The following is a 17,575-nucleotide window of genomic DNA, read 5'->3' as shown; positions in this document are numbered from 1 at the left end:
AGTGCCAAGGGCTGTTTTTTATTTCTTAATCTAGTTCCTACATATGAAGTATCGCCCAAATGAGGGCTATCCGTGAAGGAACTTGCTAGGGAAAGGTCGTCCTCTATATCATCTACTAATGGACCCATAGGAAGAATCTGCGGTGTACCAGAAAGCCTAGGCGAGTCTCTCTGAGTGAAAATAGGCTCAAGTGACATCCTACTTTCAGCAAGCTGAATCTCGTGATTTAGGAAAGATTTAGCCCTGATTATAAAAGCATCCAGGGTAGCTGCAGGACCTTTGCGTTTACTCATTATATAACCCTGAACTCAGATACCAAATTATAGATTAATAATCAAATGACACAATACTGACTCCCCAGTAACACTAGGTACCCTCTTGTTAGTCAAAGATAACCCCCACTTACAATGTCAAGAGGGGCAATTAAAACAGAAAAAAAATGGAAATGAGGTGGCCCAGTCCAGTCTCTGTCGGGCCCCGGACGGCCCGCCCTTTGCCAGGGCTTAGCCCGGCTGTGCCTGCGCGCGTACCGCGACGCGGGACCTCTCTCCTTGTTCTAAAGCGCCGCCTGGCGCAAAATCGTTTGGTGGGCGGGGTCAGGTGAGGTCAGCCACGGGGAGTGGTGGGGCTTGTGGTCTCCCCCCTCGGCGGCCGCGCACGGAAGTCGAAGTGCAGCGGCGGAGGGAGAGACCTAGAGGAGACTGCCAGATGATGCCACGCGCCCCTCTCCACCTTACAACCCCCACGGACACAGATCTATTGTTCAATGGTATTTACCATGCAATTATGTACAGATGTTATTTGTTATCGGAGAAGAGTGAGAGTCAACTTCTGATACCTGGTACGTCTAGCGAGTCAGCAATGAATATAGGTAGGCTATTCCTATTGGAATTTGGCAGGGTCAATACTGGACAATTTGGAAGAGAGATGGTCAAAAAGAGAAAAAACTGAACAGCTTGATTTGGAGGAAGATCTTTTATTGTGCTTGTGGTAAAATCTTAGAACTAACGGCCAGCAATTTGGCAGGCTACTCCTGATCACAGCATTTTCTGTAAGAACCTAAAATCATATCTTGCTATTATGAGGACATCCTGTACTTCACCTTGGCTTTGGGAGCCATTTACCACAGCCTCAATTACTGGGGATGAACGATGGCCTTAGCAGCCAATGTTTAAGCAACGATTTGGGAAAACAGCAGTATCAGTACTAATTACCATTGAAGGACAAGAAACAGCTTGGTAGTCGTAGTAGAGCAAGCATTATCAGTTTGGCAAAAACATTATCTACTGAGTCCTTCACTCTAGTAGAAACTAAAGTCTGTGTTATAAAATTATATTTTTGTGTAATAAGTTTCTCGCTAGTCTTGCTTGAAAAATAATCGGGATTTAGTTTTCGCTGGCAATCATGTTAGGGGAGACCATTTAAGGAAATGTTAAAGACACGTAAAGGGACACATATTATTATAATGTATTATTATTAATATTTGTAAGGTGCACAAATCATCCGCAAGGGGATCTCTCTGCACTTGGGTAGCAGACAACCTAGTGTGGGAAATGCTAATTCAAACAGCCAAGTTTAGAGATATTTCTTAAAGGGAGCCAGACTGGGACAAGCCCGGAGATCCTCTGGTAGACTGCTCCAGTAACTGGGGGCAAAATAGAAAAAGGCACGGCCACCCATCTTAACTTTCCTGATTCTCAGTGTGCAAAGAAGCTTATGGCCACTAGCTCTCAGCTGGCACACCGGGATATACAATTCAAGTTTCTTTGTTAGGTATACTGGGCCTAGCCCATGGAGAGATTTAAACACCAGGCATAGAAGTTTAAAATCTGCTCTTTTCCTGATGGGGAGCCAGTGCAACTCTCGCAACAGAGGTAGAGATGGAGTTTGTGTGGGCGTGCTGCTGTATTTTGGACGACTTGCAGCCTTGACAACAGATCTTACCTAATCCCTACCAGTAGAGAATTTCCATAATCTAGTCTACTGACTAGAAGCGCCTGTATCAGGACCCTTCAGGTAGACAGAGGAATCCAAGGGAAGATCTTTCTCAGCATGTGCATCATACCAAAGCACTTGCCTGATAGGGACTTGGCATGCTCCTCCATAGAAAGTCTGTTATCGATTAAAATGCCCAAGTTCTTTGCCCATTTTTTTGGTGTGGGAGCTTCTCACAGTTCTGCAGGCCACCACTCGTCAGTCCATAGCTCCTCACCTTTCCCAAACAGTAAGATCTTTGTTTTATTGGAGTTAAGCTATAGGAAGTTCTTGCTCATCCATGTGGCTATTTTTAGTATGCAGATCTTAAATGTTTCTCTGGTCACACCAGGGTCCTTCTCTATGAGGACTATCACCTGAGCGCCGTCCGCGTAAGAGATACTTTGTAACCCACAAGATCTAATGATAGTGGCCAGGGAGAACACATAGATATTGAACAAGGTGGGACTTAGGATGGAACGCTGTGGTACCCCCTTGTCCACAGCTGTAGTCTGGGACACAAATGTGTCCAATTGTACACATTGTGATCTTTCCTCTGACACCAATCTCTTGCAGCTAATTCAGGAGGATTCTGTGAGAGATGGTGTCAAAGGCTGCCAACAGATCTATGAGGACTAACATTGTAGGTGTTCCTTCATCCAACAGCATCCTAATCGAGTCTGTCACCTCCGTCAAGGAAGACTGGGTCCTGTAACAAGCACGGAAACCGGACTGCGAAGGGTCGAGCAGATTATGATGTACCAACTGAAAGTTGTCGGTTAATCAAGGTTTCCATAATTTTTGAGAAGCAAGATGGGTCTATAGTTTTGTAAATCAGCAGGGTCCGATGATGCTTTCTTGGGCAGTGGCTTCATATAAGCCTTCTTCCATTTCTCTAGTGACAAATTGCAAATTTCCATAATTGTAATGGACAGTACCGGTGCCAGATCTGAAATGATGTGGGGGGCGCCACATCTAACGGGGATCCTGACTTAGTGTGTACCAGCAAGTATAAGACTTGCTCAGAAGTGATGGCTGCGAAAACCTCTATTCTGGGAGAGAGAGGATTGTCCGGGAAAGGTGTTACTGACCTAATCTCCTCTTCCTGATCAAAGGAGTCATAGATTTTATCAATCTTCTGTATAAAGTGCGTGGCTAACTCATCACATAACCGCTGCGTGGGAGGGCAGGAAGAGTTGTTAGCTCTAGGAGCGGTGAATTCCTTGAGGATTCTAAAGAGCTCAGCGATTCGAGTGGCTAGGTATGTTCACCTGGCTGTGTTACAATTCTTTAGGTAAGTCCTATGTACTACGTTATAAGCCCGCTTGTCTTCCTCTGATATTGATTTCCTCCATTTCCGTTCTCCGACTCTACAGAGGCTTTCTTTTTGGCAGCAGAGTAATTTACTCCGCCGCCATGGCGTAGACACGGGGCTCGAGCAAGTATATAAATCTGACCTTAGTCTGGTTTCTTTTAACTGACAAGTGGAGGGTGGTACAGGGCTACTTAAGAAACGAAGTCTGTTGCAAAATTCAATAAGATATTTAACAAAATATCTGACTCCGACTCGGAATGAGCTTCAGGCACCATTTCTTATTGAGGCAGTTGTGTAAATAAAAATAAATACTTTCCAGATTAGTTTAAAACAATGATATTTGTTCCTCTGTTCCACAGAAATTAAACATACTGTGCCCCGAGATGCGTTATAAAGTTTGGAATATACACACGCTAGCTTCATGTCTGAGGGGGCGTACAGGAAGTTAGTTTCCGTAGTTACTGCAAATAAGCTAACCGTGGGAACGCAAGGTCGAAAGAAAGAAAAAGAGAATTACTCCATTTCTTGTGGATGTCATTCACTAAATTTCTAAACATATGAGGAATTCTCAACATGTGATCAGGGTGCATCTTAACAAGATTCCAACTCGGGGATCGGCAATATGAAAAGCAGAGCTATCTAAATGTCCAACTATTTCAATCAACCAGATCTTTCCCGCTCTCCTAACATATACTTTATTTTTACTCTCCCATGTGGTGAGCATCTCCAAAACCACCCAACCAAGCATGAAAAAACTTCATTAAGACCAGTGACTTTGCTGCCACCCCACCATGTACGTACATATAACTACCATCTACGTAAATTATTAATGCTGCAAATCACTGACTTTATATCTATCTCAAGTGGACATCTTGATATACTAAGAAAAAAGTAATGACATGAATGCTGTGGGTTATTTCAGCCACTCATGGTTACTCTGCGGTGAATTTTAGTTTTTCTTTACCTATTGTTCACTACCGAAAGGGACCAACCCTATACACACCAGACTTTCTCCCACACCAGTATGGACTTATCAGCCAATCTTCAAGGCATGTCCTCTCTATGAGAGGACATTGGAAACCCTAGACCTGCTTCAGCCTGATGGGACTCATTACTAAGGTGCAGCTTAAGTTACATGGCTTAGCGAGCAAGTGACCCACGTTTGAGCATACCAGTAGACTTAAGCTCTCATTATAATTATCCTGATTTCTCCTATCATCTGAAACACGCTAAAAAGGTGGAATAAATGACCAGTTCGGTAATACCAATTTCCAGGTATTTTTCCTATTCCAGAAGCAAAACTCGTAATGGCCAAGTAAAGATGAGGTAATACCACACAGTATCAGTAACAGGTATGTCCTGCTTTATTGGGGCACCTGCAATTAGGCCACTGGCGCGTCTCACCATTGCCATTGGATATAGGAGGATACCATATTTAGGCACCAAAGAGATCTTTAATGGTTTGAAAGGAGGATCTCATATAATTGCATTTTTGTTCAGAACATTTCCACTGTCCTCAATAACTTCTGAAACGCTTCATGTATATATCATATACCAGTGGCAACCTTGAACCAGAAAAATATGTTTTGAAATCCACTGAACTGCGCTCCTGGGCACCTTGCTCGCCACTTGCCAGTGTCATCCAGTTTCTGCTTGATCCAGTCTAATCCAGTGTCGAAGGGACACTGTCGCTGCCCAGGTGTTCCCACTCGCCGTTTCTCCCGCCAACAGAAGCACCGACCACCCTGGAGCTTTTTAAAGTAGGCCGCAGCGTGACCACATTTGTAGGCACCTGGGCACAGAGCTTGCCGCTGGCCTCCAGTTACTGCTTGCAGCCTGATCCAGTTGGCGCCCTTTGACCAACTGACACCACTGCTGCATACGTTTTCTCACCAGCAAAAGCCCTGCCAACCTCAGTACCAACCTAATGCAGGCTGGAGCACAAACGTGCCAAAGGTGCGCCATTAGCATGCCCATCTGTGCCTGGACTGCGCCCAGAGCCGGGAACCATGGCCCCACTACCAACCAACGCAACACCCCAACCACAGCTGCCACTAGAGACAACCAACGCTGCTAATTCTCCTCCACGATCTCAACAACAAATACCGGCAAATATGTTGCTGCAGCACATCTCCAAGCACCACCATAGGACATTTCTCATGCCCCATTGACATTTAACCTGCGACACCTCAGACGCCGACACCACCATGTTCAAACAACTGACGCACGCCACCAGCACACACCAACTGTCCTCCATGCTCCTCAACGTCCAATCCCTCAGGACACACTCCACCGAAATCTGAGACCTCCTCAACAGCAACACATCGAGCTTTTCCTGACCGATACATGGCTCAACCCAGCCTCCCACCTGGACATTGCTGCAGCCATCCCACCCATCTACAAAATTATACATCACGACCAAACTCATAAACCAGGCGAAGGACTCGCAATCATCTACAAAAACCTGACTGACTGCACCACCTCCACGGACTCGGACACAAACCTCATGACACTCCTCCACTTCCAAATATGAAAGGACTGCAATGCCACTCTTAAGCAAACCCTCACCTACCATCCCCCGGTTTCCAGAGAGGAAATTAGCAAATACATTGCAAACTTCATCGCTATCCTCTTCATCAGATCAATAAACTACATCCTCCTTGAGGACCTAAATTTCCACCATGAAAACACCACAGACTCCAGCTCCATGGCCCTTCTCAACAGCCACAGCAACCTCAGACTCACCCAGCTCGTCCAAGGACCAACTCACACAGCAGGCCCCACCCTCTACCCCATTTTCTCCTTCAACAACAGGATCACCACTACCCACACAACCCCACTGATATGGTATGACTACTACACCATACATTTCAAGATACCCGCCCACCAAACCAGTCACCCGCACCGCACCGCTACCACAAGGTATAAGACCTACAAAAACATAAAACGACCCAGCTGGTACTTAAATAACCTCAGGGAGTCCAAGAGCCACTCCAAACAACATGAGAGAAAATGGAGACGCAACAAAAACATAATCGCTAGATCCACATACAAAGCCACGCTCAACCTTTACCACCAAAAACTAAATAAGACGCAAAGAAAAAGGCCCGGACTCGGAACCAGCTCCAACAGCGGCAAATAACTATTCACCATCGTCACGGAGTTCTCCAATCCTGCAGCTACCAACGACAACAACATCCCTTCCCAATCACTCTGTAGCAACATCTCAAACTTCTTCGAACAGTAGACTGCCAAGATCTAAAACACATGCCACTCACAGCATACTTATATGAACGTCTCCAACCAGCTGGATACCTCCTTCATCGCCAAACAGCAGCTAAGCAACTAGAAACCTGTCTCAAACAAAGAAACCACTGCCCTGATAAATACCAACCATACAGGAGCTCCCTCAGACCGATGCCCCCACTTCATATACCACTTCGGAAGAACCATCTCCCTGCGCTCGCCGCTATCATCACGACCTCCACAACCACCGCCATCTTCCCGTCTTGCTAGAAAAATGCAGAATTCAATGCCGTATTGAAGAAACCGACAGCAGACACCGACACCCTCAGCAGCTAAAGACCCACTTTTCTCCTGCCTTTTCCAGCTAAAGTCATGGGGAAAGCCATCAATACCAAACTTGCATACAATGTAAAGCTCCATCAACTCCTGGCAGACTCTCAATTAGGTTTTCGAACCAAACACAGCACAGAAACAGCCCTCACTGCTGTCACCGATGATATCAGAAGCATCCTCGAGCGAGGAGAAACGGACGCACTCATTCTCCTCAAACTTTCTGCAGCTTTTGATACGGTCTCCCACAAGTCACTCATCAGAAACCTTCAGCACTTGGTAATCTACTGACTGGCTCTCTCGTGGATATCTTTTTTCCTCACAGACCGAATTCAACAAGTTAGATTTCCCCCTACACTTCAGAACACAAGTAACTCTTCAGCGGAGTCATCTCAAGGATCGTCGCTCAGCCCAACACTCTTCAACGTCTACATGACGCCACTGGCAGACAGCGTTAGAGCCCACGGCATCAACATAGTATCTTACGTCTATGACACACAGCTCATCATCTCCCTTACCAATGCAAACAGCACAGCCAAAGCAAACTTTGCCAATTGCATGAGCAACGTCGCTGCTTTGATGATGAAGCAAGAGTGATTCTAAAGTTTAGGTCAATGAGGTTATGACACGCTCATATTCTGCGTAATGCACTATTTAGAGTTTCCATTTGTCTTCAACAGGATGACTCCCTTGCTCCAAACATCACCCACACACAACCTGCATAAACACAGCTGTTTTGAAAGAGAAAAGGCAGAATGAAAAAACAGATGATTAAAATTCAAGATTATACCTGGTAGACCATTCTTCCACTGGGGCTGGTGACACGAGTGACGGACCGCTGATCAACCAAGTCCAGAGCATAAAGAGCTGATGACCCAAACACAAACTTCAACCTGCAAAATCAAGCATGCACCAGGTAAGGCAGGAACATCTACCAGGTTCAGAGTTTGACCAACAAGACATTTTGCCTTTACAAATATTGTCACCAATTCATTTACAAAATCCTCCTATTTGTGTGTAACTTCACATCAAAATACAATGCTTGCTGCTAATTTCTGACTTCACACTGGTAGCTGAACATCGTGGAATACGTTCGTTATTTCACAGCAGAACCCCGACTAGTCCGGATTGGCTGATAGTTTTTGTGCTTTGATGTTTTTTATTTTTCTTCTATTTCAAGTAAACACAACCCTGGGGTATCACTTCGGATTCCGGTGTATCCATTGCTGGAATCTTCGGATTAAAATAGGATATTGTTATCCCTCTCATAATTTGTTTTTAATCGAATCCAGGGAAGGCAGTTTTAAAGCAGAAGAAATGGAAGAAGGAATTTAGCGTTAAGCAAAAGTTTGTGGTACTTTTAGAGTGCAGAAAAGGTTTTGCAAAAATACTATGCGTCCCTGTCGGAAGTTTTGGACTACTACTGAGTTTTCTAAACACAGTGAAGCTCGCATATCCGGAAGAGATTTTAAATAAAAGTCTGCAATTACAATTGTATGGCTGATGGGGACAACAGGTATAAGTTGTTAAATCTTAGAAGTTCGACAAAGAAGAGTCAGAAATAAGCAGCAAGGCTAAAAGTTTCAAGTTTGTTGTTTTAGGTGTGGTGCACATGGCCACATAAACAACAGAGACTGTAGTGATTGGAAAACTACTTGCAAGTCTTGTAGGTGGAAAAGATACTTAAGAAAATGTTGTAGAAGTGGGAATCTTTATAAGAAGGTCAGAGAGGTTATGTGTGAAGAAAACCTGCATGTTGCAGAGATTGTGTTACAAGTAACAGACAATGGTATGAGTGATCAATTTGAGGAGGTTTAGATTTAGGATGGTCTGTATGAATGCTTTTTAATTCTCGGACAAAAATTACTTTAGTTGCAAAAGAAGTCTTCGACACACAGGAGAAAGGATCAAACCCAGAAGGCTAAAAAAGATACGCCCAAATTCCAGTGCCAAGCATTAGAAGCCCAGAGAGACAGACCTAAATAAGGGGACACCCACAGGAGGGACACATATGATGCAACTCAAGTGGCAATAAAGCCAAAGGCAGCCACTAGTCAAGGAACACACCGCCAGCGACCGAGGAAACAAGCATTGGCATAGCCAATAGGTCTCGCCTTTGGGATCTTAGAAGTGTTTAGCCATGAAGCACACAAGCTGCGAGGTTACAAACATCAGAAAGTACATTCAGCGTCGGGTCCCATTTCATGTATCAGCGGCAGGACCAGAATAATTCCACCCTGCATTCCCTGTGAGAAGGATAAAGCAAGAGCATTAACGACAGAGATGTGGTGGGTGAGAAGGAGACATGGAAGGCAGCAAGGCAAGAGGTGCCAGCCAAGGCGGGAACCTGGTCCATCAAACAGGAGATGGTGACTTGGACCATGCAACAGGCCTCATGCACAAATGCATGCACTCGGGTGATGTGTGATCTTTGGATTAAATAGGAAATCAATGGCCATTGATTTACAAGATGGTATGAGTAAACTAAATTTGGAGTACTTTTTTTTTTCAATATTAAACTGATGTGTGTCCAAAGCATCTAGAAGGCAGCCATTCACCTGCTTCTATGCACTAGCTTGATGAGATGCCAACTAAAGGCAGCCAGCCACCTTGCACCAGCTGCTGAAGGCAGCCAGTCACCCTGCTTCTCTGCACTGGCATTATGAGATGCCAGCTGCTGAAGGCATCCAGTCACTGGCATGATGAGATGCCCACTGAAGGCAGTCAGTCAACCTGCTTCTCTGCACTGGCACCATGAGATGCCATTTGCTGAAGGCAGCCAGTCGCCTTGCCTCTCTGCACTGGCACAATGAGATGCCAGCTGGTGAAGGCGGCCAGTCCCCTTGCTTCTCTGCACTGGAGTGATGTAGGTTCCCAAATGTTATCACTTTATTCCTCCCTGGTGTCCCCTCAAGTCTTTCTTCCATCCCCATCCTCACCATGAGAGACTGAAAGATTGAGATGAAATGAGTGACTGGTTGAGAAAAGGACAGCCTCTGCTGAAAGGAGGGACAGAATGACGAGAGGAGAGATAGCCTGTGTAGTACAGGATGGCAGTGCCACTAGAAGACAGTGGCGGGAGGAGTCCACTAAGAAGCCGAGAGCCTCTGGTGAAAGGAGGGACAGAGTGACACGGAGAGGGAGAGACAGCCCACGGGGAGGGCCATTAGGAGAGAATGAAGGGGTGAAGTGAATGGAGGAGACCAGTAAAAATGAGAGACTCTGGTGAAGAAAGTAGTAGTTTCTGTCCTGTAACTCCAGTTCTGTAGTAGGGGTATCTCTGGTATAGTCATAATCTAGTGAATAGTCTCGCCCATGTGCGTGGACCCCGGAGCAATCAAAAATAATCTCTTAAAGTGTTGAAAAAATGCAGAACTGCACAGACACTTAAGAGAGAATTTAAAGACAGATAATGCAGCCTATAAACAGGCTACACTGTCCAGTACTTCAACTAGAAATTCCACCAAAAATCCACAAACAGCAAAGCCTGTCCAGATTTCCTTTACCTTAGCAGCAAAAACCCTCTGGAATGATAGAGAGGAAGACATGGACAGACAAGCCCCATAGGCTGCCATTATGTGGCTCAAAACAGGATACTGTGCCTTTAAGAGGACTTTCCAGAACTTCACAGTATCCCAGAATGCACTGCAGGTCCCTTTTACTTTCAGTTCTTTTTGAAGGCGTAACACGCCAGACCTGTAGCATTCCTTACATGAATATCTCTCCACCGGGGAGGAGGGCGGGCGCTTATGACTATAACAGAGATACCCCTACTACAGAACTGGAGTTACAGGACAGAAACTACTCCTTCTGTAGTAGGGGATCTCTGTGTATAGTCATAATCTAGTGAATAGAATGGCCAGCCCATCCCCACACCAAAGCGGCGGTGGAGAAAAGAAATCAACACCACTATTGTGCGAACAAATTCCGCAGCAAAGCCTGTCCAACCTGAGCATCTGCCCTGGCATCAGTGTCCAGACAGTAATGCTTAGCAAAGGTATGAACCGACTTCCAAGTGGCGGCCTTGCAAATTTCTGCAATAGGAACATTACGGAGCAAAGCCGTTGTGGCAGCTTTGCCCCTGGTGGAATGAGCCTTAGGTTTACTTCCTAAGGTCTTATTAGCCTTCTGGTAACACAGTTGTATGCAGGACACAATCCACCTAGAGATGGACTGCTTAGAGGTCGCAAGACTCCTCTGGGCGGAGTGAGGAAGGCAGATCCGGAGCGTGAAGGGGCAGTGAGGGCAGAATGACAGCCTGCAATAACCGACGAGAGAGAATGAGGAGTAGAAACGTGATGGAGGGACAGGAGCAGGAAAGGGCAGGTAGGGGCCTGTGGTGTGTGTGGGCACAGGGAGGTTGCTTTGAATGGAGAGTCGGGGGGAGGAGAGACAGGCGCTGTTTTGGCAGAGAGACGTTAACAGGATGTGAGAGGGAGAGAGTTCCGCATTTATAGAGCGAGAGAGGAAGTCTGCGTGCGGGAAGAGATAAGGTTGGAGTAAAGATACAACCTGCAAGAGTGTACAAGACAGACAGGACCATTATTGGGCGCAGGTTACGGGGAGTAGGAAAGAACGCCACCCAGCGGTGGATCGACAGTCAGAGTGAGGAGAAACTGATGACAGCCCCTGCCTCAGGGGTGCACTCCCTCTGTACAGCTGCAGGGGGCAGAGTCGCGGCTCGCATCACTCTGAATGAGTCATTGAGGAAGGGGTTCCTGACACTCCGCGCCGGACACACGCCCAGGAGACGTTAACAAGCGTGGCCAGGAAACGGAAACAAGAAGAGAAAAAAGCACGTTAGTGAAAGCTTATTAGAAAAACAGATGGCCCCTGCACGCCGTCGCTCGCTCCCGCAAGGTGGATGCCGCCACAGGCACAAGTATTCGAAAAGAGCTGACAGATTCCAAAAGGTCATCTCCCAGAGCAGCGCATGCGCGCTGCGCTAGGTTCAACCTAAAAAAGACTCCGAAGGGATCAAACAGCAGAAGTAGAATATCCTCTATCGCAGCAGGCACACCCATTCCCAAGTAGGAACAAGAACCTGAGGAGAGGCGGTCACTAACCCCCTCCCCAAAGTAGAAGGAACAGGAAGTAGAATAAAGGCCCACATTCGACTCAGGAGACGGAAGCCTCCAAATAAATACACCTCTAATCACCCTTGAATGTGCAAAGTAGGGCCACAAACATTCACACTGCACACACATACAGCGTACAAGAGCATACCAGGTCAAGCTAAGTATTAAAAGCAAGCCAAAGGAGAAGCCAGAAGCCGGACACAGTCATCAACATGGCAGATTAATGGTACCACTTAGAAGAGAGAGTACAGAGGATAAGGCACAACAGGGCAAAAGCCCCAAGAAAGCCCCATAGAAGCAAACATCCCAAGGAGGTCGAGATACATACATGCATACATGCATACATGCACACAAGTGGTACTAGAACAATTTTCACAGTGAGGGTGCCAACTACACAGTAACATCACTGAACTCATAGGGATTGTGAAAAATCCAGGCACCACACAAAACGTAGAAAATGAGTCACACCTATTTACAATGGCATGGTATGGATTTGCATTTTGGAGCACACTGTCGCATATATATTATTAAGGCATGGTATGGTACTGCACTGACGTTTACAGACAGCACATTCCCCATTGAATTTGTACACACATACTATACTGATAAAACTATATCGCCCACAAACTATAATGTGTGGAAATCGGGTTTCAGCTAATATTTCTCATTTGTGCATCACCAAGTAAAGTGTCTTGATTTGTTTTGATCCTATTAAAATCTTTGTTTTTATCACACTTCGGAATTACAGAAAAATGCTCATTTTGTGCTCTCATAGCTACTGCATATATTTTTTAATAAGTGTACAGTTCATATTTGAAAAACACAACAACCTACAGTCTTTCTTTTCACACCACAGTGTCACACAGCTCATTTTACAAAATCCTGTCATTTTGCAGTCAGTGAAAGAAAAGTAAAAACCAGTCTCCACGTTAAAAGAATAGAATGGCAGAAGTCATAGCCTGATTTTTGATCATCTGTCTCTGGATGCTGAGCAAATGTGACAAGATAAACATTTCTTTCAAATACATCTTCTTTAAAGACATCTTTATTACTCATTCTCCTTGGAATTCCAGCACGGTTATTTTGGCGGTTCTACCGCAAACCCTACTTCCAGCGTCTATGTTTACACCATGCACCACAGCAGGCCTACTCACACCGGAGCCCAGGAGAGGCCAACAAAGCATAGGACCTCCAGAAAACACTGCCAGAGGCAGAACAATACCAAAGAATACGAAACAAGGAACCAAATATCCAGAGCCACAGCCTACTGCAGACCCTGAGCTGTGTCCTGCTCTGGGCCCAATTAGGAGCGAAGGAAAAGCACGTGACTAGATCTGCACGTCAAAAAAGGGTAAAGAGAAGTAAGTTTACAGCCTTAAAATGAAGACACGAATTAGAAAGAAAAGCAAGTCTGGAGTAGGCTAAGTCTCCCCCCCAAACAAGTAGTACAGTGGAAGAATATCACCAGAATTCACAACCCAGAGGGCTTAGAAGAAAGGACATAGCAACCAGAAGTACAACATCCACGGAATTAAATGCTGTAGTCTCCAAGACCTAAATGGCAGTCAGCACCACAGAAATCAAGAGGAGCTACAAGAGACACCAGTCGAAGAACCAATCAGACAGCAAGTATTCTGGTGCAGCAGAGGAAGCCACGCTGTGCAACAAAGACCAATGAAGCACAGCAGAGTGGAAAAGGATGAATATTCACAGAAGGCGCCAATATCATAACCGCAGCACACTATGCAGATGGCTGCCAACAAAGGGCTAACAGCAAGTCCAAAAACCCAAACCTATTCAACAACAGGAAGCAGACAGTGACTGCCTTCTAAACAGGTTTCAGAGTAGAGGTTCCTTCATAACCACACCTGGATGGGGAGGATTTTTTTCAGAAGGTTGGCAGCAGGGTGCCGTTCTTGATGATGTGGACAAACCTCATGATGCAAGGATTTGGACGAGAAAGTGATGAGGAGATATTGCAGGATCGGGTTTCATAACCAGTTACAGACTGGATGGCATGAGCACCAGCATTTGCTTTGAGTACACAAAGAGAATCTAGCCACAGAGTGAAAATGTACCCACTACAGGAGAAAGAGAGAGCAGTGAGCATGCAGGAGCGATCTGCTAGCAGAGGTGCATGATATGGAACCTCAGCATGATATCTAGGCCTAATAAGATAGAAATCCCTCCATAGACAGTCCCAACTCCCCTCGCACGATGCCTTTCCTGGTTGGCCCAGAGAGGCCCAGCCACCCAATCCCACCATGGCTGAGCATGACCCCAGCCTGTCTGGGTTCCAAGAGACTAAAGAGCGGCCCACCGCGGTCGTCTGAGCAGAAAGGATGGTATGGAACTGGGACCACGAGGGAACCAATGGCTTCTGTTAATGGAGAACTCGTGCAGCTAAAAGGCCCAATCCCTAGCGGTCATGCATATATCGTGTTGAGGTACAGGAGGGATCCCTACTCGATAGTTCAGTATGGACTGTTCACATGAGTAGCAGAGGCAGTACTGATTTGCATAAGATAGGTCTCTCTGAACCCCTACATAATTATTAATGAAATACAGGGCCCCCCACTGAATCATAATTGAAATTCAGGAACCCCCAACAGAGTCAATCTTGGAATCGCGGCACTCGGGCCTAAGCAATTTTGATCATTTTAACTGCACAATATGCAAAAATACGGACACATTCACCAAGCAAATGCACAAATGATTAAGGGCCAGATGTAGGTAAAATAGATTTAGCGATTTTTAATTACCCAATTTTACCGATTCGGTAATTAAAAATCGGTAAATCTAAGGGGTGGATATGTAGGTATTCCAGATGTGCTGGAATACAGATTCGGAAGAATTCGGTATTTACCGATTCGGTAAATACCGAATCGGTAATGCCCATTCATTCCTATGGGCTTTGAAGCCCATAGGAATGAATGGGTATTACCGATTCGGTATTTACCGAATCGGTAAATACCGATTTTCACAAGGGTGCAGGGGGTGTCACTTTGACACCCTCTGGCACCCCCAAAACAGGCTTGGGTGCCATGTGGCAGGCATACATGCCCTAAGGGCAGGTCTGCCTATCACATGGCATAGGTGTGCATGCACACATGTGCATGCACACCGGAATCGGTATTTTACCATCAAATTGGATTTGATGGTAAAATACCGATTGGGTAAGGCCTCTGGGACTCTGAAGAGTCCCACCTACATCTGGGTGCCTCAGAATCGGTAAAATTACCGAATTTTTATTTTACCGAATCGGTAAAATTACCGTATCGGTAATTTTACCGATTCGGTAAAATAATGCCCCCTACATACCTGTCACCCATTTACCGATCGGTAACGGCCAAAAATACCGATTTTCGGCCGTTACCGACCGACCTACATCTGGCCCTAAATGTTTTCTTTAATTCACAAATATAAAAAAATAAAGAGTTTAATTTTTGTGAGAAGGTTGAGGTTTTTCTAAATTCGATTGCAGCTACCAACTGTCCATACTATATTCTGCTTAAGAAACTTTCACTGCTCCCACAAACTAATCTGAAGATAACAATGTCATTTTTAGCGTTCAATTTCAAATTCCTTCACATAATTTTTTTTTTTTTACATTTGGCTTCTTTATTAATTTGTCAATAGTATTTCATTTTGTAAGCAGTTGCAGACCCCTGAAGTAGGCATTGCAGACTGGTTCATTGGACCACAGGTAAAGAACCATTAGTTTAGACTATTTGCAAGCATTCCTGCCATCATTTTTGGTGTGTTTGATGTAACAGACATATAAGACCCTAAGCAGTCAAGGTATGCTCAGATGTTTGTCCATATCTCACTGTGCCACAGCATCAGGGTTGTACCTCACTGATGAGGCCTAACAAGGTCGCAACTGGTCAGGGGTTGCTTGTGTCCTCTTCAGCTTTTTTATGTTCCTGGAGCCACCCAGGGGGATCAGCATTATGGTCCTTGCATATCTTTCCATGACTGGTTTCAAATAGAAGGTGGGCCAACCTCCAGAGGTCCTTCTCACACGTTGACGTATATATACAAGGCATGTGTCCATTTTGAGTAGTCCACGACTCCATTTTCTGTATTTGAGAAAAATCCACATGTCTGCCTTTGATGCAGATGTCATCTGCCCTCATCTTTCCAAGAACCGTGAAAGTATCAAGTCATTTAAATACAGACATAAACAAAACACCTGCTGCGACATCAGTCTGGAACAAATGCCTTGTTATCTCAAATTCAAGATCAAACAAATAACAATAGCCAAAACAGTGTAGTCTTAATTGTTGCATTTTCACATAATATGTCAAAAGAAATGCATCTTATACAAGCATCTTGATGGTTATTGGCTATATCAAACATTTCAAAGATGCTACTGCAAATGCAATCTCAAATAAGACACAGTATATAAGGATTTCCACTTGGCCACCTGACAGGAGAGGACCTTCGCCCAGATCATCGCCAGCAAAATACTGCCAGACCAGAAGATGATCTTGCTTGTCAGAGATGCTGCCCCTGTTTCACACTTTATGCTGAAAGCGGATATTGAGCCTGAGCCCAGGGGGAGTTGATGCTGATGCTGAACGCTTGTTTGCCTTTCATAGGGTACAAGGCCTTCTTGACATCTGACGATTACAAAGTTTTGATGTAAGTAAAGTATGCAGCGCGTGCATCAAAATCTAGATGCAAGTTATTCTACTTTCTATGCTTTCCAAGCGTAGTACATAGTAGTAGGTTTTAGGGGGTTTTAGATGACATTTTAACCATGATAGAAAAGTTCAATGTATTCTTGATGGTTGTAATGATCATTTGTGCTGTTGTTTATCATATTATGTATGGTTATTTTAGATGTGTTGAGTAACAAGGTGCACCTGTTGAGTTAAATGCACTTTTTAGTTAAAGTGTCTTTTTCTTTGCACATCTTGTGTGTGTATGATTGAGAAGAACGAAAAAGGTTTGTTTCTGATCACCACGGTGTCCATGAGACTGTTAATAACCCAAAAGCATTGACCCAACTTCAACTATGTACTGGGTGGAGTTCAGAGGGCTACAACAACCTGTCATTCACATTTAGAATTGGTGCATTGAACTAAGTTAACTTGTGACACCCGTGGGTGGGAAAGCACACCTACTAGAGACGAGCCAGAGACTCAGTTTATATAACAAGGTCACTGATACCAAGTGCAGCAGGTTGACTCTGCCTGGTATCCTTTAACAAGTCCAGCAGTGTTCTGAGGAAGGGAGGGTGAGTGTTCAGATTTGTAGAGTTTACTAGCCTGTGGCTGGGGTACACCCCAAGAGACTCCTAGTCCCTCTGTGACCAACAGAGTATATGTTCCCAGGCCCTAAACTACCTCCAATTTTAGCTGTTCCTGTTTGCCTTACTGCAAACATGCCCAAACGCAACGTGTCAAGGCAAATCTAAGATGATCAAAGTCCTCAGCCACAATAAACTTGGGCTCAGACCTGGGGATGTGTAGGGGAGTGTACTATAGAAATCCCACATCAAACAATAAAATCCAGTTTAAAGCAGGCCCTGGACCAACAATCTCAATTGAGACAGAAGTGAAGTAAAACAAATAAAGCAGGGTCCTTCAGTAACTCGATGGGATAAACAAAAATTGTAATCTGG

The 17,575-nt window shown here is 45.0% G+C and overlaps 1 protein-coding gene across 1 annotated transcript in view; it reads right to left on the bottom strand.

The window, feature by feature from the left end:
* The window catches only part of ZSWIM7 (zinc finger SWIM-type containing 7), a 631,194-nt gene that overhangs the window by 270,754 nt on the left and 342,865 nt on the right, over positions 1–17,575 (bottom strand). Inside the window, exon 4 of the mRNA XM_086958540.1 lies at positions 7,656–7,758. Coding sequence (XP_086814666.1) covers positions 7,656–7,758 — 103 coding nt within the window. The remainder of the gene's footprint in view (positions 1–7,655; positions 7,759–17,575) is intronic.

The sequence above is a fragment of the Lissotriton vulgaris genome, chromosome 2_1 (assembly GCF_964263255.1).
Source record: "Lissotriton vulgaris chromosome 2_1, aLisVul1.2, whole genome shotgun sequence".
Lineage (NCBI taxonomy): Eukaryota > Metazoa > Chordata > Amphibia > Caudata > Salamandridae > Lissotriton > Lissotriton vulgaris.
Note: the sequence above shows the minus strand (reverse complement) of the source record. Positions and strands in the feature narration are given on the sequence as shown.